The 25326-nt window shown below is 29.3% G+C and overlaps 2 protein-coding genes across 2 annotated transcripts in view; one reads left to right on the top strand and one right to left on the bottom strand.

The window, feature by feature from the left end:
- LOC139998178 (uncharacterized) overlaps positions 1 to 25326 on the bottom strand; it is a 71376-nt gene that overhangs the window by 23864 nt on the left and 22186 nt on the right. The window contains exon 3 of the mRNA XM_072022518.1: positions 4851 to 5063. Within this exon, the coding sequence (XP_071878619.1) occupies positions 4851 to 5063 (213 nt within the window). The remainder of the gene's footprint in view (positions 1 to 4850; positions 5064 to 25326) is intronic.
- On the top strand, positions 7088 to 8448 carry LOC139995789 (uncharacterized). Its single transcript, XM_074112192.1, has 2 exons — positions 7088 to 7212; positions 7344 to 8448. Exon 2 carries the CDS (start codon positions 7507 to 7509, stop codon positions 8446 to 8448), a length of 942 nt encoding a protein of 313 aa, XP_073968293.1. The 5' UTR covers positions 7088 to 7212; positions 7344 to 7506.

The following is a 25326-nucleotide window of genomic DNA, read 5'->3' as shown; positions in this document are numbered from 1 at the left end:
TATGCTTCCAATATAAATAACTTACTTTTAACTGTATAATTAATTTATTACTTATTATTCTTTAAGAAGCTTTCAATTTCCTTCCAATTGCCTATAATTTTATATTTTATTAGTGGCGATTTACAAATAATATTTTTTCCTTATTTTAATATATAATTAATATTATTTTATAACATATATTTTATAACATAATATAATATTAATATTATACAATTAATATTAAATAAATATTTTTATATATAACATATAAACTGTATAAGACACAAATTTTATATCAAATGTAAATTATAAATCAATATATAAAATATAAAAATACGTATTACCTACTTCAAGCAAACAGAAAACAGGTAGCAAATCTCAAATAATTCCATAAACTACGTTTAATTCTTGATAAAACATCTTTAACGCGTTATTATACAATGCAGTACGTCCAATGCACGGACTGTTACTTCGTGAAAGGATGAAAATTATTTTTTTGAGGAAGAGTGCAGCGAATTCCTTCCCAGAATAATAGAGTGGCTACTCTCACTCTTCATTTCCGTATAAACAGCGCGTCTGACGCTATTATCAAGCATTTTGTTTAACGGTGAAAGTCTGCCTTGTTTGATCGGTTATATAGACTGCCATTACATTTAACCATAAGCAAATCTACTCTCTGCCATGACAGAATTGCGGAACTTGTACAACAAGAAAATAATAAGCGGGATCGTAAAAGTCTAATAACCTGTCGTAAAAGAAATTTCTGGCAATATTGTAACGAAAATCAGCATGTAATTGTCAATAGTCGTCCATTATAAACTCAAGTATAATATAGTTTACGTAATAAAAGACGCTGGGATACTTTATAAAAATTGTAACAACTCCATTTTGTAATAAAGTTAATGATAGTTTAATAAAGTCGAGATTTAGAGGAACCGAAAGTTCGTTGAGCAAAGTGAGGTGTCCCTTCCCTCAGAGCAAAAGATTTTTAAAAGGGAAATAAATAACTTACTGAAAACTGAAAAAGAATTTTAGAAATTTTAATCTAATTTAAGGTGACTAAAATGATTTGAGATAACGTTACGCTTTGCCATTTTTCATTAAATGTTTTACATTACGATAAATATTTATAAACGTATTCGTAATAATAGTTTGACTAAAATTTATTCTAGGGAGTTTAAATTGTTTAGTTATCAGTTAAAATACAATTCATCGGCAATCGACAATTGAACAAACATGTAACAGAGAAATTCTAATATTTAAAAAAATACAGCTGTGAATATAAAGTAGGTAATTTAAATGTTTTAAACACATATTCTTAAAAAGTTAGATATATATACAAGAATTCCAAAAGATAAAATAATTTCCTTGCAATATTTAATAAAGTCGGAATACTACTAAAAGATATTTTACGGTAATTAATTGGCACTTTCTACTTAAAAAGTGTGTCGATGCGATCAATGGTAGCAATCGAAACGTAAAATGATATCGTGTCTTTTAAATGCGGCCGTAAAATCCGCACATCATTTTTCTTTTCTTCCTTCGTTTACTCTATTATTATTGACCGTAAGCATTATCGGTACGTGAAAACTTCTAGAAACTTTCCAGTGCGATAGCGAGAGTGTTTTCACTTTTTATTGCTAGAAAACAATGCATCACTCCTTTGACCAATTATTCTTTATGCATACATGTTAATTCGTTCGGGAGTAATTGTGACTTGATACGCTGCCTTGCATACTTTATTTCGTTTTATTACCTATCACTGAAATTGGCACATTCGTTTCGCCCTGATTTTACGCGTGGCTTCTAATTTACTTGAATAACGATATAGAAATATCAATCATGAATAATGAAAATAGTAGTCAATATTATTATATTACGGATAAAATAATTATAAGCAAATAAAAATATTAAAATGAAATAACAATTTTTTACATTTTACTAAAACGAATTCGCATTTATGATGTACTTACATACATATTACAAACTTTTCCTCAGAAAATTTTATCTTGTATTGTATATGTGTATATCTGGATTCTTTTTCTCCTATGAAAGAGGAAGATTGTTATATACTGTTACAAACAGATCGATAAAATGATACAATCATGATAGAATAACGGAACTAAATGTGATAATGCTGAAAAATATGTGATAATGTTAAAAATATGTAAATCTGTAGCATAAATAACTCGATATATATAACTTTCAAGAAACATAATGATATAGAAAATAAATAAAATTCAAAATATTCACGATAATATATATATATAACTTTGAGAAAGATAATAAGAACTAATATCTATCAGTTTTATCAAATTTTCAATGTGAATGTCAAATCCACTTTCTCGAAACAAATTCGAAACCAGCGATATGCAAGTACATATTTGGAAAAAAATGAATAAAAGTAAAATTTTAAAATCTTAGGAAATATAAATAACAAAATAAGAAAGAAATACAAGTTGCAAACAACGTAGTCTACATAAAGTATTATCAATTATGACTATATATAAATATGAAATCTATATAATATAAAAATAAAATAATTATTTCTTCAAATAAAAATAAAATATATTTGTTAATTCTATAACATCCATAATTTCTTTAAACCAAAAGATAAGTTATTGCTTTTACTACAGTACAATTCACAGTTTTGCAACATAAGAATTAAAAAAAAATGGAAAGAAACCACTAAATATTTTTCTTTAATTGAATAACATTTAAATTATATTACTATACCACTACAATACTATGTAGATATATCGTTGTAGTATAATAACTTCTCAATTCGAGGAGGAATGATAATCACGCCTGTGGCAAGGTACAATGGCCTGGAAATTGTAGCAAAAGATAAAATCTAAATCGGCATGAATGAAAGTGTCGATCTGGCGCGGCGTTTACGCTAACGGTGTATTTCATGCTCGCCTTGTTCGTTATTACGCTCGCCTTCAGAGTATTGGATCGCGAAAATTTTCGCTCGCAAAGCGCCGTTATTACTCCGTAATTGGCTGGCGATGCCGGTTTATCGATAGAAAGCCGGGAGATCGCGTCATTGAAATGAAAGTGGCGTTCTATCGTATTAGAAGGATTAAACTTTACTGTCCAGTAGATCGCCTAAAGTATCAGTTCTCTGCGTCTTCTGATCCATTTCACTAACGATTCATCAAAGTGATTTATTCTTAACTCTGATATAGCCTTCAAACCTTTACTACTTAATCGCGTTCTATTTTTTCTGAGAAATTCTCTTATTTTTAGAGAAAACTTTAGAAAACGTTCAACTTAACGGTGAAACGAGGAAACGCGCATATTAAATCGTTTATTGCTAATCTAATTTTCGTCCACTACTAATAGATACGTATTACTTGTTACTGCCTTTTCTCGTTCTTGTTTTGCTTTCAAATTTTTATGTGTTCATAAGTGTCAGTCATTTGTGAATACTTTATAAATTTCTATGTTTATGTCTGTGTCTTTTATGTATTGTTTTATATATTTGGGGGGTAGGGAGTCTTTTTGTTTTACGGGTAGCACGACTTCCTTTGTTTCACGGACAGAGCGACCCTCTTATGTTTTACGGACAGCCATTTTTGAGAGACACACTTTTCCCAAACGGACGGACAGAGAGCAACATCAGAGACAGACAAGAGCACAGAATAATTATTTAGAATTTTGAAGACTGACGGAGAAAGATCGGTAGCTCAGGACGTTGAAAATCGATTCTCGACTTTCAGGTAAACATTGTACAGAACTTGTTATTTCCCGTTTATGTAATTTATTGTTATTTATTGTTATAGACGGATATCAATTGTTGTTTATTTTTGTATTTTATCTAATTACTTTCGCAATAAAACTCGATTTTCAGACTTCAGAATCGATCACCTGAATTATCCCAAGATTTACGATCTTACATATATATATAAACGTTAATATTTACACAATATGACACACAAAAAATCTATTTTTATATTGTACAAGTTTATTGTACAAGTTTAAACATATATACCGTATATAAAACTACATGTGAACTCGAATTTGAAATGTTCGTAGAGCACAAGTCATTTCTTTACAGTTGCGGGTCTACTTTGATGGAATTCACAGAAAAAGATACTTTAATATTTCAATTCGTTGATTAGTAAATTTCAACTAGGTATTAGATTTTCGTATAGTGAAATAAATAAATGAAACGACATTTTTCAGATAAAACAATTATTCATGTCAAAACATATTAATTTGAAATTTCATTTGTATAAAATTAAAAACATTGGGATCTTTGAAGTTGTACAGAGATTTTTATGAATTTTTATAGTAACAGCAATTATGTATTATAAAACTCGATTCATGAGATAAAATACAAAACGTAACGACTGAAATCTTCCGTTTAAAAACGAGAAACATAACTCATAATGAGCATTAATCAAGGACAAGAATAGAACTTGGCCTCAACTAGCATCTTGTTTCTATATTAACAATAAAAGATGATCTTGATATAAACCGAAACCAATGAACGTGAATAAATAGAAGAACATTCTTTGCTGTTACATTGCAAATATTCTAGTAATTATTGTTAATAATGGCACATATTACGAACGAAATTAAAAATCTCACTAGATTTATATCTGATTGATATTCTCGAAAACATAAAAATATATTTACGTTTTATGTTACTAACGATATATTACATATATCAATGACGCAGCTAAACAAATAACTAGAAACAAATAAATCTTTCTAAAAATATTAAACATCGATAGAATTTATTATTCTATGAAATAATAAAAAGTAATCGCCGATTGATTACTAGAAATGCTAATGTTATAAGTAATAGTCGACAACGCACAAATAAATGTTAATATAAAGATGACTTTTATATTACTTACCGCAACATGGTTTGCCAAAATCCAACCGCACGAGTTGCACCATATATGGTTCAAGCAAGTTCACGTACCACCACGGCCTGTGCTCTGGTCTTGTAAGGGTGCAAGTTTGAGGGGTATAAATTTGTCCACTGCTGCCATCGACAGCACGCTGCGGGATTCCACCATCTGAGCTGCTTGATTGCATAGGAGCTTTACCTCCGGCAACATTTAGCACTGTAATAAAAAGAAAAAGATGGTAGGTGTTAGGAACGAGTTTGAATACAATTCTTTATTTAGTCGTCGTCCACTTAATTTCACTTTGAACATTAGCAAAAAGTTAGAAAATTTATTTTAAGGATGAGAATGAATTCCCTGATGTATAATGTTAATGTGGTCATAACTGTTCTTTTTCAATACTAACTATATACATAAATTGACCTAATTAATACCGTTTATGTAAGGATTTCATTTTTCATTTTTAATACAGTAAATTTGAGAGTGGAAATTTTGTAGACGTTAAGAGAAATTTGTCTTTACGAATTATTAATAATAAGAATATATTTTCTGTGGTGTTTTTGTAAAAGTGATACAATGCACTAGAATTGTGCAGCGATTTTGAAAACAAATGTATGTATTATCAAGTTGGTTGATAATTTGTGAAGTACACGCAAGACTAGTGTGAAAAGATTAAAAACTCCATTGAAGGATTTCGTCGACCGGATGAAATAATAAACGACGAGACACGCGACAGGAAGAGTGGTTTAGTCTTTTCTTGCGCATCTCTCATGCGGTTTCTGCATTCATAGTTACGAACTGCATTCAATGCTATGCACTGCACAATGCCCCGCCCCAATTGCGGTACTTACAACACGTGCTCGTGATGTGCAAAATGTTACATTAACCCATAGATAATTACTACAGGCTGTGGTATAGCTTAAAACTAGTTATACCTGATTTTAACCGATCTTGACGATTATCGAGTGACTACCAGATCGTTTATTCACTGCATTAAATCTATTAGTTAAAGTGGCAACTGTATAGACAGCTCAATTAAAATTGAGATCGATCTGTGATACACTAGCCAATCTTCTAAAGAAAGATCTGATGATCTTGATGTCTTTCTACTTCTAATTGCGTTTCATCAAGTATGCAATTTTTTCTCCAATTATTCAACTTGTGAATGTTGATATAATTTCGATACTGTTTAATTTAGATAATGAATTTAAACAACAACGAATGGTAATATATGTAATACCTATGTGGTAATGGTAATGTATGAGTATCTACCAAATATCGATAGTATACCGAATACATTTTTTATGCGGTGCCAGATGTAGTTGTTTTTATGTGAATCTTAATTTTTTAAATGGAGTCATATGTTTAAAATATAGTCATTTACTGTAGAAAATATAACTATAAATACAAAATGTTACAAATAAGTAGTAACAAAAAAAGTTAAATACAATTTTAACTATAGTGCATGAAAAATTTAATTCATCGATACGAATAAATCGTTAATAATATATTTCACTAGTCCAAGAATATATTGTTACAAGTAGATATAATATTATATTATTACAAGTAATTAATATTTAATTAAAAATGAATTTTAATCAATTCACCGTTTGAAAATCTATGACAATATGGCATCATTATGAAAACTAAAATTAATATTGAAGTTCATATAAGTAATAATCTTATGATAGATTGAAAACATTTCCAATAGTTCCAAAGAATAATTACGTACACTACATACACATTATCCATAAAAAAAAACAAAGTAAAACATCGAAAGTAGAATTAAAAATAGAGAGAATCTTCTTGTTCGCAATCTCATGCTCTGATCTACTTAATATTATTAATTAACGTCCTACATACTAACGAGCGTTCTCAAATACTTGTCCAACGTCCCCTTATTCATTCTCCGCTATCCCTTAGTATTGAAGACAACTAATCTGGAGTATTACAATAGAATTAATTGCTGCATCCACAGCTGCAAATCTGAACAACTCGTTATTTTCAATCGTATTAATTCAGAGCGATTAAGTTACTTGAATTCGAGTGACACAGTATTTACGCTTGAAGTTTAGATTCCTGTGTTTAAAAAAATATTTTTCTTTTTATATATGTAAACTCCCTAGAGTTCACGCGGGATAGGGACTCTGTTTGTTTACGGATAGCACGATTTTCTTTGTTTCACGGATAGAGCGACCTTCTTTTGTTTACGGACAATCATTTTTGAGAAGCACGCATTTTTCCAAACGGACGGACAGAGAGCAACATCAGAGATAGACAAGATCACAGAATAATTATTTAAAATTTTGAAGACTGACGGAGAAAGATCGGTAGCTCAGGACGTTGAAAATCGATTCTCGATTTTCAGGTAAACATTGTACAGAACTTGTTATTTCTCATTTATGTAATTTATTGTTATTTATTGTTATAGACGGATATCAATTGTTGCTTACTTTTGTATTTTATCTAACGACTTTCACAATAAATCTCGATTTTCAGACTTCAGAATCGATCCCTGAATTATCCCAAGAAAAACGATCTTATAAATCGATTTTCGTTACGCCATGCCGTTAACAGTGAAGCTACGTATCGTCATGAACGAAAACGCAAGAGGGGAGAAAATAGAATGCATAGAATCCATAAGAAAACCAGAAGATGAAATATGCTATGTCTTCCCCCCAGAATATCAAGCAAGAGACCATCATCCACATTATTCAGTTTATCGACAGTGAAGAAAGCCGCAACCAGCTTAACCAAGGTAGGCCATTGCAGAAACATTACAATAACGATGGATGACGCAACGGCAGCGTCATACACTGACACAGACCTAAACTTCGTATTTCGAGATATTTACCTAGAAGAAGCAGAAGTCATTCCCACAAGGAAAATAAAGACCGAAACCGAGAAGCCCAGTCTTCAAATAGAAAGATTATTAGAGATTTTCCAAAAACAAAACAAGTATGAGAGAGAAGGTACGGACTTTGCTATAAAACAATTTGATGGAACACAGAAAACGACAGATTGGATACTAGAGTACGAAATGGAATGTGAAAAATACGAAATCCAAGATGATGAAAAAAGAATCAAGAATTTAAAAAAATATTTGGGAAAAACAGCAGCAGAATGGTACCAGACAAATCTGCTGAAGGAAGAAGAATACAACTGGGAAAACTGGAAGGCGGCATTCCTAAAAGCTTTTAGCAATAAAGGTTGGTCTGCAGTACGATACGCCTATAATTTTAAATATATTTCAGGTTCGTTCGTTGAGTACGCAATAAAAAAAGAACGGTTAATATTGGAAGTAAGGAGGAAGACTTCCGAAGGGACAAGGATAAATTTAATTGTGATTAGATTACCCATATACATTCAAGACAAAATTGATACAGAAACGGTACAATCAACAAATGACTTAATCGGACTTTTGGGGCAATATGAAGATCAGACAAAAAGAAAAAAAATACAAGAAAGTAATGTAAGATTAGACAGAAAGTCAGATCCACCACCCAAGAAACAACCGTGCGTGATTTGTAAAGCGCTGAATTTCCCAGGCCGATTTCACCCAATAGAATTATCAAGCGATTTCAAGTTAAATAACTTGACTTGACTTATGGAAACACGAAGTACATGCAAGTCGTCTGAATGCAAGTAACTTAATTAATGCGAACAAAGTTTAAGATATGATTAACTCGTCACCGTGCCCGAAGGACGAGGGAGCGAGCGACAAGGTTCTGAGAAAATCCCAGCGACTCATTGCCATTCTCATTAAGTAAAAAGAAGGTCGGGCGTGAGGCAAATTGCACGGGTGAACAGCCAGACGGCACGCAGATGCTGTTCGGAAACTTTTGTGCTCGCCGAGCGGTGCACATTCGCGAAGAAGTTACCGGGCTTGCGGTAGTTTTACTGTACCGTAACGTGAGAATTTTATCGGCGCTAACTGGCATTGCCTCGATCTCGGTAAGTCCTCCACGCACATACGGCGTCGAAACGAGATCGTCCCTTTTGCCGCGTGCCTGATTGCCGTCAAGGTCAATCCTTGTATCGCCAACCAGTCATCCATTTCCATATTTCCGATTCAACTTTTTATTAGTTTCTTAATTTATTATTAACAATTTCGAGATTAATTTAGAGAAACGTACTAATTCCATAAATTCATTCATCACAAGGAAATCGTATCAATAATGGTGAATTTTCTAATCTAGATTTGAGAAACAACGATACCGTTTGCAATATCATCACTTTCTTGCACATTTCAATTTATGGTGTTAATCAATGTGGCTTCTGAACGGGCTCGTTTCATTATCAACCACTCCATTCTAATTTATTTTAGAAACTTACATTATCCTACATACCCGTTGCATAGTCTAATGTATCTTAATTAACTTACATTATGTTATATACTCATTATATATTCGATTGTATGTCAGATATTTATATTCTAATCTACCTTAGAAACTTACATTATGTTGTAATCTTTTACAAAAGTCTTTATAGATCTTATAGAAGGGCCATTTTTATTTAATTCTTGAAATTTGATTTTTTCAAATAGAATAACATTTTTAAAATTGCCAATTTATATTATATTATTTTACTTAGAAATAATTATGTATACAATATGTAGAATATATAGCAGACTAATTACTACGAAAGTATGGTAAATTGTTTATCCTATTTATTATATAAAATATTATATAAATCTTGTTCTTTATATAAATAATATAGTAAAATAATATCTACATATGTTACTGAACCATTCAAGTTATAATGTATGAAGATTCTAAAACAAAAGTAATTTGTGTATTTATTCGTTTAAATTGATATTTTATCTTCTAATTGTATAAGTTTTATTCGCATTAGGAAATATAAATATACTACCAAATGGCAACAATATCCATTTAAGTGTTAAATAAAGCTTATGTAACATGTTTATGAAGCGTATTAATGTATTTATTTCTCAACTTATAAAATGATACTAATATAGCTCTTAATCGACTTGGCATAGAACGTACTATATTTTCGATAAAACTCTTTGGCATTCTATTTCAATAAGAATGGAATGACTTTTGAGTAACTGTAATTAAATACAGTTTACGATATAATACCTCAGAATTTTTATTTACGCATTGCAATAATGTATTAATATACGTGAATTTATTTAATAGTTACTAAAATATAGATAAGACATTGATTATTTTTATAATAACGATTTCCTACCAACAGTACTTTCGCATTAATTTAGATAAAAAAATCACAAACTTGCGAAATGAGTGTGTTAGTGCCCAATTATAAATAGAATTATAATTAAAGATCACATCGCAACTTGCCAATCTTTTTCATGTAAATTGATAGTAAATGCTGTTGATAGTGAATGGATGTGTTAAGTATATCACGATAGTGATTTCACAGCAACAATCGCGTACCTGTTGCATGTGGGTCTCAGAAATTTCAGATTTAGCCTGAAGAAATAGACTACAATGTTTACGAAACGTTGGTACAAAGTGCGACTGCAAGTTACGCGACTATTGCTGCGAAACTAATGTCATATCTCGTGAGAGCTTGAAACCTAGGAATGTTAAATATAATAAAAAAAATGTATGTTTTGGAAGTTAATAAATAACTTCATGGGGGTCAAGTAGAGACATTGATGTCATGAAATAATTAATTCGTCGTTGTTAAATATAAATAATTTTTACTTTCTATTTACTTCTTCTATCTTTCTAATTATGAAATTTCCTAAAATGAAGTACGACGAAAGAAAGAATAAAAGTTAATTTAAACTCAGAAAGATGGTAATGTATATTTTGTAGAATATTACTATGATCATCGTTTATTCTTGTACTTAGTTAGCAAGTCGGCTTAAATCATGCAAACTAAAATTATTTCAATGGAATGTTACTATATCACATGAAAATAAATTGGCATATTAGTATAATAGTACGATATAAATCATAACTGTAGAAGACGAATAAAAATCATAAATATTTTGTAGAAGATTTAAAGCCTATTTTGCTTCACGCGATCAAGGTTAATCCTGGTCGACCCCTATAAATCGGCGTCGCTAATTTATTCAAGCGACAGCAAGAAATTATAATCGCAGACAGTGTCGCAAAGAGAATCTCTTTAATGCCGTCTCTAGTGAATGTAGAAGTAGAGACGTAAAATTGATGATATTCAACATATTGGAGAAGATTGAGATTTTGATTATATTTAATACCTATAAAAAAATAAATTTCTCCGTATCGATATTTGAAATAAAATGCTTTAATAACTTCAGTTCTTATTTTAATAGTTTCACAAGTAAACATGTTTAAAATAAATAACTTTGTAGCTTAGTGAGTAATGATATCTAAAATGAATAATGCCATAGTTTTATGAGTAACAATATCTGAGATAAATATTATTAAAAATATTCGATTTATACGATGTATGTTGAAAAGATTGATTTGCTTAAAATGTAGCTTAAATGTCTGATACGATTCTTTCATGCATAGATAAAATTTAGTAAATGTCTTAACGTTGAATCACAGACTATTGTCTAGCATTGTCTCAAGACATTTTTACGGATTCATGAGTATAATCTGTTACCACGACCTTAAAATATATACTTGCAGAACAATTGAAGATGTATGAATGAGACAGCAAATGCATTGTGCAGAAGATATTAGTCAGAAAACAAGTCTGTTATAACGTTACTTGCTATACACTACAAACCATACCATGTTCCTAACTGTTAAAGTTTTAAATATCGTAGATAAAAAGCGATGAGTTACAATCTAATTATACCTACAGTTATGAGCTGCGGCATGATAACTTAATACATAACTGTTTTAAGATATCATCTTCTTCAGCTCCATATACTTTATATCGACTTTTTAGCTACATTTTAAATAAATCGATTTACCATCGAAGATTTGTAAATTTTTAAACGCTTCATAACAGTAACATTTGTACTAAATGATAAAAATAAATTATAATTATCAATGAAATATATTGATACGTAAATTCTTAAATTTATATGAATTGCTTCTATGTTGTTAACACACCAAATGTATAATTGGTAGTTTAAAGTAACATTATTATTTTTGCACGTGAAAGAAATCTAAAAAGGAAATATTATCTGCTAACGCTATATAGGGACAAAGAAGGTTTTCCTTGAACGCTTTTCTAAATTCAGTCATAGTGGCATACTGGTTCTTACATACTAATTACTTCCAAATAAATCAAGATTTATATATACAATCGTCTATCTCCCTTCCTTAAAACGACACACGTTTTTTATACTTAATAGCTTTTTATACTTAATATAAAAAAAATGTTACAAAATACTTTTGTGTAAGTTTTGTAAAATATTCTAAATACAAAATACAAAATTCCGAACTTATTAAGTAATAGTTAAATAATAAAATAAAGCAATTTAACAAATATGATTATGGTAATAGGATGTTAAAATAAAATAAAGTTAAGAAAAGTTACTGTATATATAAAAATACTGTATACATAAGTAATACAATTTTTTAGTGAATTGTTAATATATCGACATACTCTATTCCTTATAGATATTCTTTCTACACAGAATTTGTTATATTAATATAAAAAATATTTTTAATTGCTTAATTTAAGCTTAATTTTTCCTTAATTTACATTAATTACTTATAACAACATTTTACGACGATTACTCAAATTTGTCTAATCTTAGAACAAATATAATAATTAAAAATAAGTATAGTACACAATACAATAATTCATCAAAGGCCTTGATCACTATATAAAACAAGATCTGATAATAAAACATTTTATAATAAACATAATAACAACCCAGTATAATAATAATCCAATCGCTTATTTTATAATAATTACCCAGTCACATTCATAATAGATTATAACTGAAAAACATACGAATAATAAAACAAATTTTATTTCAATTTCAAAATTAAAAATCATTAAATTCAAGTTATAGTATGTTAACTAACTCAAGTTATGTTATATGTTTCATATTAATGTCACAGCATTCCATGTAGAAGTGATCTAGCAAGTGTAGCCATAAAACAAATCATAAGGCTAGGAGTTAATTGATATTCATTTTGATTATTATTATTATTATATTAAACAGTATGTATAAAATTCATTTAATAACATTCAAAAGAAATTTGTGTCATTGCAGATATAGTCATGATCAGAAATATTGGCACGGACCAGTTTATCTTGTAACATTCTGAGAATTTGTAAAACGACACGATTCTTTATGTAAGTCTCTTTATGGAACATAAAAAACAATGATTGAAAACAATCCCGATATCGATGTCGTATCGTAAAACAATTACGTCAAAGCTGCATTCTGATTAATTGTTATAAGAAGCTGAAATTTTTGTTTCGATGATCGTTTCTATCTTATACCACCAGAATCATTATTTTTCGAAAATAGTTCTAAAATCAGTTTTTACAATGATAAAAATTTTACAATAATTAAAATTTTGTTTTCTTAAAAATAAATTTTTATTGCAAAGCTACTTAATGATGCTGAATTGTAATATATGTATTTAAACTCCAAACTCGAAAGTTTAAAGAATACATTTTGTACATAAATTTGTATAGAATTTTATAGGGCTATCTGTGTCAATATTTTCGTTCATCGCTGTAAATCCGGCAAAAGAAATCATTAAAGGATTCCATTTATTTCCAATGAATCGATACTACGGACAACATTCAGAGTATAATAAACTGGCGTTATTTGAATCGCCTAATTTCAATACTTTTTAAGATTCAATCTTAAAGTCTGCACGAACCTATTATATGTTACAAAATATCATTAGCCTCTGGTATAATTATAAAAGAGTGAGAAAATATTACGTACTTTAAGCCTAGCAAGAAAGCATATCAAAAATAAGAAACTAACTCAAATAACTATATAATAACTAACTCTAATCAGTAAGGAGGTATTGTATAAGAACTAAATAAAATTAATTTCCAGAAATATGACTATTTAATTAGGATAATTGCAACCGATATTATTAACGTTAGCCGAACGAACTTTCCATTTAAGATGTCATATCCCAGTAAAAAACTACGTTCACCGAGCTGTTAATTTACACGATATATTTCACTCTTTATCACGCCGCTAATAACGAGTTAAATAATCTGTTCTCAAATGTAGCTGGCTTAAAAACTGTTTATAACCACATTGGATAAATTAGCAGCCACTTGACGGATATCCTATTTACCGAAAAAAAGAATTGTTTCAGTTTTTATTAAGGCAGGGACCTTATACCATATTCGAATTCGATGGAAGCTTTCGATGGAGCACATAATCGTGAATATCGAAGGTGGGAAGTCGATCACAAAGCCAAGGAATTCGAACTATTGAAGCATTCAAGCAGCCAATTTAAAAAAGTATCTGATTACGAAGTCAATCTAGATTCTATCCGGGCGCAGCTGTGAACAGGTAGACTACACACAGAACGTGTAATTGATGCGTTCTCGACCTAAACCTACATACCGATTCCTTTGAGTTAGCGTACACGTCGCACGCGTTCCCACACGCATTCTCTCAACACACACGTGGATACGTCATAATTTACAGTTATTTCTTATACGGATTATTACGAAAGGTTTCATCTCCACGGCCATGTTATTCAAATACGTTAGATCGAAGAAAACGATCAACAGCTTCAGCACTTGTTGATACATCCTGATCGAGCGTAGAACAAAGGAAAACGATTCCTGTTATTGAATTCCGAGCCTTTTGAAATCTTTCAGATATAACAGTACGTTTATTGTTGAAAATTGACGTTTATTTACTTCTTTGGACGTGGAACACGTGAGTACAGTGAAGTTTTCGAAACTTCCTGTTTCTTTCTTTCGCGTGATTCATTTATGTAATATAGTAAGTAATACGTATGTATGCGTATTGTACTGTACGTGATGTGTGGTGTAAATTATTGATGTGCAACGACTATACGAAAAAGATGTGATTTGAATATTTTTGCTTCTTCATATTATATTACTGGCCGCGGCATTTTGATTTTTATATTACTGGTTAATATTCATAATTTTTCATAGAAATTTATATTTAGAAAATAAGTTTCTATGACAATGCATTTATGTGAATTTGTATAATTTTTTTTCAAATGTTGATAACAGGTTATTTTTTTGTCTCGCGTTAAATATATTAGATAAAATCCCAAATAACACCAGTGGTCGATCGAGACCAAATTTTGTGGATGTCATTGGACGAAATAATGAGCTTGAAATATAAAATCTTAGATTGGGAAAATCACGCATTGCGAAGATACAAGCCTCTATATCATATCTACAATAGATTTTCATTGTTTCTAGAATTCTGAATCGTGTTGGCGACAGCGTTGATCTAACCCAAACCAATACTAACATTCTTTAAAATCTCTGTAAAAGGAGTTGATTGTCTTCTTTTCGCTCATTGATCATTTCTGATCTTAATATATACAAACATACATATATTTATCCCTTAGCTATATACATCATTTATACTTACATTATTATATTAATTGCCGAATATTTTGGCTAATATCAGTAAAAGATTATTATACATATGTATATGTATGTATGTATAAGGAGCAGTAATCTTTAAATGCACGCTTTCCTAAAGCTAAGATTCCATATTTCAGATTTTATATCTCATCCCATGATACATATTTACTAAATTTCAGCCGATATTATTCGGATTTTTAAATTTGACCAATAGTCATCCTGATTTGAGCTAAATCGATTGGATTAATTTTTTCCCTGCTTTGAAACTGTGTTCATATAAATATTTGAATTTTATTATTTCTAAAAAGTTCTTTATTTCCATGAAGTTTTATTTCTCATTTTCACTTTTATTAATCAATTCCCGTTTTAACTAAGGTCATCAACAAAACTTAAATATGTATCGTATTTTAGCACTATTCGATTTGATTTGATTATAACTAATTATTCTTTGAATTTATATCATATTATTGTGAAAAAGGAAACACATAAAAATTACAACGAGCGGTTTGCAGACAAATAGTTGATATAACTGGAATTAATATACGTGTGTAATAGTTCACTGGTTCTCGCTACCTATGATTTCTCGACCAAATAATTGGAATTCACGTTCAAATAACTGGATTTAGTCGACGGAAGTGCAGTTAATTCTATTCACTAAAATATCATCCTAATGAATAAAGTTTAAGAAAATGGAATTCTAAAACTCGGAAACTGTATGACATGTACGATGACATAATTAAAAAGTACATGTATTGGCAAACACTTCACGAATGATTAACTATTTACAAGTAATAGATTATTAGATATTAAATACAAATTAATACAATTGAAAACTAATTAAATGACTAAACAGATAAACATATTTTATATACAATTAACGATATTAAAAATTCATTAATTATAATGCAAAGACTTAAATGAGATAAAACACTATTAAGGCATATATGCATATATCCAATTATATATAAAAATAAAGAAGAAATATACATACACACCTTATATTAATAAATTATATTTTTAAAACCTTGAAATAAAGTATATGTATATATTTTACATGAAGCTTTGAATTCTGAATTTATATGCTCACCCGCAAACCAATAATTATCACTACGTCATTTTCTACGCAAATCACGTATCTATACGTGCATTATTTAAATATTTATGTTACGAGTAGCCTATTTGTATTCTATTAACGATTATAATACAGATATAAACGATTTACATGCCAAGAAGCGTTCAAGCGATTGAACCATGATTGATCGATTGTAATTGTTCAATTCTGATGATCACGTCACAGTTAGTGGTCACGCGTATGCATGATGCGAACACCTTTTCTACTTCTATGCACGAAGTAAGTTTAAGCATAGAGAATGTTAATCGTAAATCTTCTAATATGAAAGTATAATTAATGCGAGGATGATCATGACTCTGTGGTGTTTTATTTCTTTAAGAAAATCTAAATAAATATTCCACTTTAGACAGGCAGGTAGTAGAAATAATTACCAATTAATTTTCGTTAAATACAGCTAAAAAGTATAAATATTAATTTTAATTATTTACTAAATAATCGATGTATTGCAAAGATGTAATAATTAAAAATTAAGTATGTAATAGTAATTTCACAGTTCGATTAAGCTTTATTAATACCGACTTCCATTAATTGTCCACTTATCTTTTCCCCCAGCTGTATTATTACGTAACACATAATATCAGTAAATTAAAATTTACGAAGTTCTTCGCAAATTTTTGTAGGTTTATTAATGTAATTCTTCGCACAAAATGCAAATTTTTAATATCTGGCGATACAAAGAGTATCTAATATTCGTCTTATACAAGTATCAAATATGTTGTTATTTAATTAACTTTTAATTATCAAAGTATTTTTTACCTTTCTATATCTTGTTACACTAATTTTAAGTCGAAAAGAGATAAAGTATACAATATAATAGAAAATATACAAAAAGGAGAAGGGAAAATATATATTCGGTACAATATCTATTCTATCCTTATTATGATCTTCTAAAAATAATAGGGACAATATGAAAATGATATTTTCGGACACAATGTGCAAAACAAACGTTAAAAAATGTATGAAAGGGTTATAACAAAATATGAAATAGAAGGGAAATGATAATTGTCTCGCTTCTAATATAATATACAGAAAAAGTGTTAAATTTTAATGTAATAATTATGAATTAATCTCTGTTACTAATTAATAATAAAAATTTGAAAATGCATGTATATACACATACAGTTAGGTACTATATTAGATCTATATATATAAAGATGTATATAATATTTAAATAAGCAGTATGACGTCACCATATTAAATTTATTCAACAAACTAATTTTTTACTTAATATATTTAATGTAATAAATCACTATAAAACACAAACCATATTTATGTATTTTCATTCCGAATGTACTGCAATGAAAAAAATGCATATATTTCCTTTGCATTTCATATTTTTATAAGATTTCATTAAAATATCGATATGCGCGTATTTATATATTCTTATATATTATATATATTATTATATATTTATATATTTCCTGGTTTCTACCCGAAGAACAAAAGCAGCTGCATAATGCATATAATTATAGTTAACTTCATGATAAACTTATTTGAATAAATGAGAAAACATCTCATTTAATGAAATACGTAAAAACTTGCAAATACAATATTATTCTTAATGGTATTTTTACATGTTTCTTAAAAAGTATCTTGTAGATAATGACGAAGATTAACATAACAGATTAACGTTCTACATTCATAGAAAATATCGCTGTTTCGTGTCACTCGTAAATACAGTTAATGCGATTTTACGAATTCGAGGAAAACGGTCTGCAAAAGCACAAATGAAGGATACCAGCATTTAACTGTCGTGGTGAAGATCTAAAGATAATGATTAGTACCTTTACGGATGGAAAAATTGAAAGAAAACAAGTGAAAGTTGGCGTAAAAGTTACACACTGCAACTAGAGATGCAAAAACGTGATTTTACTTGATAACTAGTAGAAACGAAACTGCGTCATCAGCGCATTAGTTTCGTTGCAATGCATTTTGCAGAAACGATTACCATGCATTTCACAAAAGATTTGTTTAAAATATTAACAAATCTAAGAAATAGAAATTAAGCGCGAATTAGGAATAGAATATTACATGAAATGAACAAATAATAAGAAGGGCAATGATAACTAAAGCTTAATGTAAAATATTAAATTTTAATATTAATACTCCGCTATTATTCTACTAACCAAAACTTAGTACTATAATATTAGTACTTAGTACCGTAGTTGGTACTATACAACTATATTAATTTTATATGCAAATATACACTTTTGGGTAAACGTTCTATTTTTGATAAAACTTTTGATAACTTTTGATAAAAAATTTGACATTGGTAACATACCAGTACAGATATCCTTCACATAACACAGTATTCTTACAACACGGATTCGCATTAACACGGTTTCAAAATTGGGAAAACCCCCGTACAACGGTATTTCTACAAATTTCGCTCTACCACGGTTCAAGAATTGGAGAAATTGGAGAAATCCGTACAAAAAGGAACACAATGAGAACTTTTAAGTGCAAACACTGTCATTCGACGTTTTTTAGCCGAGCAAGTGCGATGTGTTATCTTACATTTGCGTTTGGAATTTTTCAATACTGAAATTTTTAATCTATTTTTAGTTCGTAGAGTGTTAACTCCGTGTATTTGACAATACTTTTGCTATAAAGAAGTAGCAACTCTAAGCTTTTCAGATAAAAAACCAGCGAGATTTGTGAATCCTTTAAATTAATTATTTACAACTATTAATTATTTCTCTCGGTTATGAAGGAGTAGAATATGAACTTTTGTTAACTGTTGACAATAATCATCATTTTTGCATTAATTCTTCATTTCGTATACTATGGTTCCACACGATGCAGAATTTTTTCTGAACCTAAGTTTATCCTTCACAGATATAGATACTTATAGATTTTAACAGATTCTTTCTTTTTATAATACTTATATCCGCAAAAGATGTTTTTTATTTTCTTATGCCAATTACTTAAATTTTTCTAGTTTTCCAACAGATATAATGATTATCCTAAGAGTTTCAAACGTGTTTTACATATGTCAAATATTTTGAAGCTAAGTGTACCAGTATCTCAGAAACTATACAATCTTTCAATTTCATTATAAAAGGTTCAACGTATTTAAACAAAATTTTTTTACAATAAAAGATCAATTTTGCAATGTTAAAAATTATAAACAAGTACCTATCTTATGAAGTTATCCTTCAACCAACAAGAAATGTAATGTGACTCGAATCTGTTTAGAATGGCATCGATGGAATGGCTGGTATTCTTTTCCTTTTTTCACATTCAGTTAAAATTACGGTATAAGCGCGATTACGCATCCAGTTGGTGGTGAACGGTGCAGAAGTTTACCTTCGAAAAGTCAAGTTCACGCATAAGCGCGTAAGTGGCAATCCGCCTTTGCGGTTGGCAGAAAATTACGAGAAACTGCAACTCAAACGCTAACTGACCAATTTCCCGCTGAGATTCTGAATTTGTTTGCTTGTTTATTTGCGATGAAAACGGGACCGTGTCAAATTAATCATAACCAGCTATTTTCTCAACAAGTACTATACATTTTGTCAAAAAAGGGGGACTGCGTACGTGATTTGTCTGTCAGAAATAAGAATGGCAATAATAGTGGCTGTTTGATACTGTTACGAGTCTCATTCAAAAGTTATGTCATTGTAAAATTAACTAATTCGTTATGTAAAGGAGGTTTATATCGTTGGCTACACATAGAAAACCACATAATAAATCTACTTTTGTCGATTTTTTACCTTTGATATTGTTTGGTGGCTAAAAAAGGCCAATATTTTAGTGACATACTCGTACATATTAACATACTTGGGAGTGGAATAACATAAATATAAATTATATAAAAATTAATATATGCTTCTAATTTCATAAAAACTCAAGAGCGTGATTAGTACCGCGATAATAAATCGTTAAAAAATGTTCAAAAGTTACAATAAAGGTACGCGTTTGACAAAACGAAACTGAATAGAAAGATAATTTTAAAATTATTTCCCTATAATAAAAATCCAAACATTTAGCTTATGGTGTTTGTGAAATTCATATGTTATATCATTTAGCTTATGGGTGATGAATATCGATACAAATAGGATTATAAAATAATTTAGAAAAGTATGCTCCTGTTAATGTCTATGTAACATATATATTAATACGCGATTATTGAAACTGTTAGCGAAGATAAAATTCCGTTTGTTCATTTTAAAAAGAATTTAGGTATACTAAAATATTAAAATATTATAAGAATAAATGTAGTTATTAAGTTGTTACTAAAGCAGTACTTTATAAATTAATAGTATAAATTACATGTTTATATTATTTGTTTCTGATCTTCCTGATCATAAATAATTAAACAATTTTGTATAGCCTATGATGCTTTATTATCAATTTAAAGCGAACCGAAGCTTAACTTTCGGAATAAATGAAGTTGAAAAATCGAAAATCCTTATGCTCCAATTAGTATCTTTCTCCAGTTAAGATAGCAACTAAGCTTTAACTATCGCTTCATTGGCTGTTCAGGTCTACTGATTGAAGTTACCAAAGTGGTACGTTTTCCCTCAGTTGAAATACCATTTGATGAACTTAGAAAACTCAGTACTTAAATATCTAATTATGATACTGATACAACGATGGAAATTAGTGCTTGCAATTAGATTGCGGATTTTTATGTGTTTTTGGGAAATTTATAGATTAAAAAGATAAATAGGATGGTTGCAATATGTAAAAATATATAAAATATGCAACAAAATTTAACAGATGCAACAAATTACTGTTTTTTAGTCGTGTTCACAAAAATATCAATTTATAGAAATTTTCTCAGTTTTCTCTAGATAATTAAGCGTATATCGTATCATTATATTAATAGTATTGAAGAACGTACCCCAAATATATTCGTAACTATCGATATTACATTATCAAAACTAAATTAACATCGATCTTCTCCTAGTTCTTTCACATTCTTTAAATCTGTAGTTTATTGTAAATTTCAATTACTTGACATTAATTAAAAATGTTCATATATGTGTATGTAGGTATAAAACAAGCAATAGTGAAACACGTATATATGTAATTGGAAATGGAGGCCAGTTTGATCGTGTGAAAGCCTTGAAGCTTTCAGAATCGAGGCCTGTGCAATCAATATTCTTCGACATTTCCGGTTGTAAACTGCATCCATCCTTTCACGAAGGACTTCCAACATTCTGCTGTTATCAATATTTATTCTAATACCGATACTTATAATCATATGTATAAAAATAAAAATCAGACAGCAATCGATATTTACTTCAGGAAATTTTTGTACATTCTCAAACTTACAGTGAAGTTAATTATAATACTAATCAATCAGTTGTTATAATATTAACTATGTTTGAAAATGATCTACGCATAATCGAATATTATGTCTATTGCTTATTGTCAACAATTAAAAATGTACATTAAGATGTTTATAGTAATCTTACAATCACTACTCGCATTTAACTACAAATTTTTGACTTTATTATGTTATACGATAGCAAACTTGATGTGTAATCTTAATCTATAGTGGAGTATAGTGAAACTTCTCGGAAAATGATATTACTTATCTAAGAATTTATAACAATAAATTACATCATGAAATACGTGGTGTTTCTTATAAGCATATAATGCATATAAGCAAATGGAGTGAAATTGTGATGATTTTTAATGGACGATCTTTCACAAGTTTATAAAAAATTACTCTAAGAGTCTGTATTCTTTCTGAAATTATCGCTATATATCTCTAAATGCGTATGCTATAATTAATTCTACAGTAGGATCTTATCCGAACCAATTATGGCACAGTATTCTGCGGATAGTAATTTTATTTTCACATAATAGGAGGCCAGTTTTGTTGAACTATTCTATAAATATTAATGTCGAATAGAAGCAGAAAATATAGAACATAAATTAATAATTTCTTCCAGTTGTTATTCTTGTTTTCAAATTATCGTTAGGAGCAACCACTTTTAAATTCATCGATCGTATTAAGCGAAATTTTTAAGTAGTTTAAAAGATATTAAGGCTGAAAATAGCAATCAGTTACTGTCTTATTATTTGTAAATTCTTTCGACGTACTTAACTATAGATTTTCCAGTTAATAAGAAAAACCTGTTCCTTACCAAAGATACTGACATAAAGGTTCTCTTCGCTCGTAATCAATGCTTGAAAGCATTAGCCAACACATTCTACTGTTGCTTCTAAGAAATACAATGCTTGCATTATGAACAATTCAAAAGATTGGCACGTTTTTCCAAGGCATAAATTGCGTGATAGAATTTAGCAACGGTAAACGGATTAATGGGGACCTGGATTCGCAATGGAACTACTTTCCAAGAGACACACTTTAGCTATGTGTATTGATGCTTCATCGATTATTTGCGCTTTATAGACTTCTAATTTATTTATGAGGGTCTAATGATAATTTATAGCTGATTAATCCAATAGGTACGACGAAATGCTACTTATTTTCCTTTTTGTTTGGTTCGTTACTTCTAACGATAATTAACTATCATTTACGTTTTAAATATTATAAATAGCCTGGTAATTGGAATGTACTTGTGTGCCTTTTCGACTGCAAAAATGAGCTGAATAAGGTGGAGGACAGTCCTTGTGATAGTTGAAGCGTATCGGAATCATGTACTTCTAATTTGTGCCATGACGACCCAGATCTGAATCTTTTACAGTGCTTCTTTGGTTTTCTCAATTAGATATATTGCCGTAAATCGCACGTCGAATAATATGAATGAAAGTTGCGTTATCACAATATATACACATACATTGTATTTTATTTCTATTACTCTATATATTTTATTTATTATTATACATATGTTGTATTTTACAATATTGTATTTATTGTATATTATAATCCTGTTTATGCTATTATTCTATTCTGCTTTTTTAAATTTCAAACAATTACCCATGTTGAAACTGATGTTTTGATATTGTATAAATATATTAAGGTTATTGTCTCTTTATAAATTGAATAAATTATATGTTTTAATATAGTTACGTTTAAATTAAATATATTAGGTATGAAGAAGTAAAAGAATTATTATATGTAATATTGTAATCATAACGCTTTCAGCCCTCTTATTACGTCATTCAAATTAATTGCTTTTGATTAAAATAAACTATCAGAAGAAAGAAAAACATGCTAATTCGTGCATATAATATCTATTTTAAATATTTAATATACTACTCGTAAACCAAACAACGATGTCACTCAATTGTGTAATCCTTTAGTTTGCTTCTTAACAGTACGTATATATTCCAAAATATTATAATGTATATATTTTCTAAAGATTTCAATACATTAAGTGACACAATATAATTGTATAATTATTATAATTATAACGTTCCAAGTCATTCCTCTTGTTTTTATATTACCTTCTATTTCATACTGTCTCAAAAACTGTAGGAAAAAAAACGAAAAATTCATTGAGCATATATTTGCCCATCAGCTCAGGCTCATCAGTCTCTTTCTTTTTTAAATCTATCGAACATTTGTAACATAAAAGCATGCGATTAGATCTCTACATTTTTGCGACATGATCCTCGTTATTTATAGAAATTAAGGTTGAAGAATTTAAGAAACAGAAGACTTACAGTTAAATTTGGTTTCTGACGCAACTCGTCATTTCATAATTTTTAATAGAATACTTTTAATTAAATGTCTTTTAATTAATGCTAATTGTTTTTATTATAAAACAGATTGTTGCTACAATCAGACATTTACGAAAAAATCGTTCTATCCATTAATCATTCCAATTGTTTCCATTATAAATAAATCGCATAAACTACCGTGAAATATTCTATCCTGTGAATTATTCTAATTAAAAAAAAATTGTGGAAATCCTTTGCATACATCCTAAAGAAAATCATCACCTATTCAAATAATTTGGTCATTTATTTACATATCCAATCCTCTACGAGCGTTTCAGCTTCGAGGAAGCTGTACATCTTTGTATTTTCTATTACATTCTTTACACTCAATTTATATCGTTCAGGAATGCGATTTTATTCTCCTAGATACTCGTATATCGAAACTTCGAATGTTTAGCATTCAAAGTCATACATATTTAAGATTCTTCGGCAATTCTTCGACAATTTTTTAACCTGGAAGGTATTCACGAAAGAATGGAACGTCGGAGGAGGAAGTAAATTCGAGCTGGACCGGGAAGGACGAAATGGTGAACCTATGTCAGTAATGCGCACCAGGTTGAGAAGGCCGCGGGCGTTCTTAGGAGGTAACAGGTTCAGACTTAACGGTGTAATACCCCCACTATCTTTAGCATTTCTTCTACTGTCGTCGGTCTCCTCGGTCAAGGACACGCTGAATCAGGTTAGTCGCCTTCCGAAATTTTAGCTTTATATTTCTTTTTTACATCTTCATACGAATATTTTAGATTTTATATTTTTATACAAGTTATTTTAATACAGGAATAACGTTGATTGCGTTGTCCCTTTGTTTCAAGAGCGTAAAGAAAACATCCACTATCTATGTGCTTTAATTTTTATTTCAAACACGTCATCTTTGATTTGTTTGCGCTGCCAATTAATTCACTTTTGTCTAATACTTTATCATTGATTAGATTTATCAATATCGTGAAAATTTAAACAAGTTTGTCAGCTTTCAGTGGAGAATAAATGATATAATGTGTGAATAAATAAATAATGTCAATTTTTCTATTAGATGTGTTAGTCTATTTTATGACATTTTTACACTAATGCATATTGAGTGTTATAAACAAAGAATTCACAAAAGAAAAAAGCGAAATGCTTCATATTTAAGGTAAATTATCATGGATTTGGAATATTTTAATTACATTTATATAATTGTCATTTAAATAATTTAGAAATTAGCTA

Source organism: Bombus fervidus, chromosome 2 (assembly GCF_041682495.2).
Source record: "Bombus fervidus isolate BK054 chromosome 2, iyBomFerv1, whole genome shotgun sequence".
In the NCBI taxonomy this organism is placed as follows: Eukaryota; Metazoa; Arthropoda; class Insecta; order Hymenoptera; family Apidae; genus Bombus; species Bombus fervidus.
The sequence above is the reverse complement of the archived record's forward strand: the minus strand, read 5'-3'. Positions and strand labels throughout refer to the sequence as shown.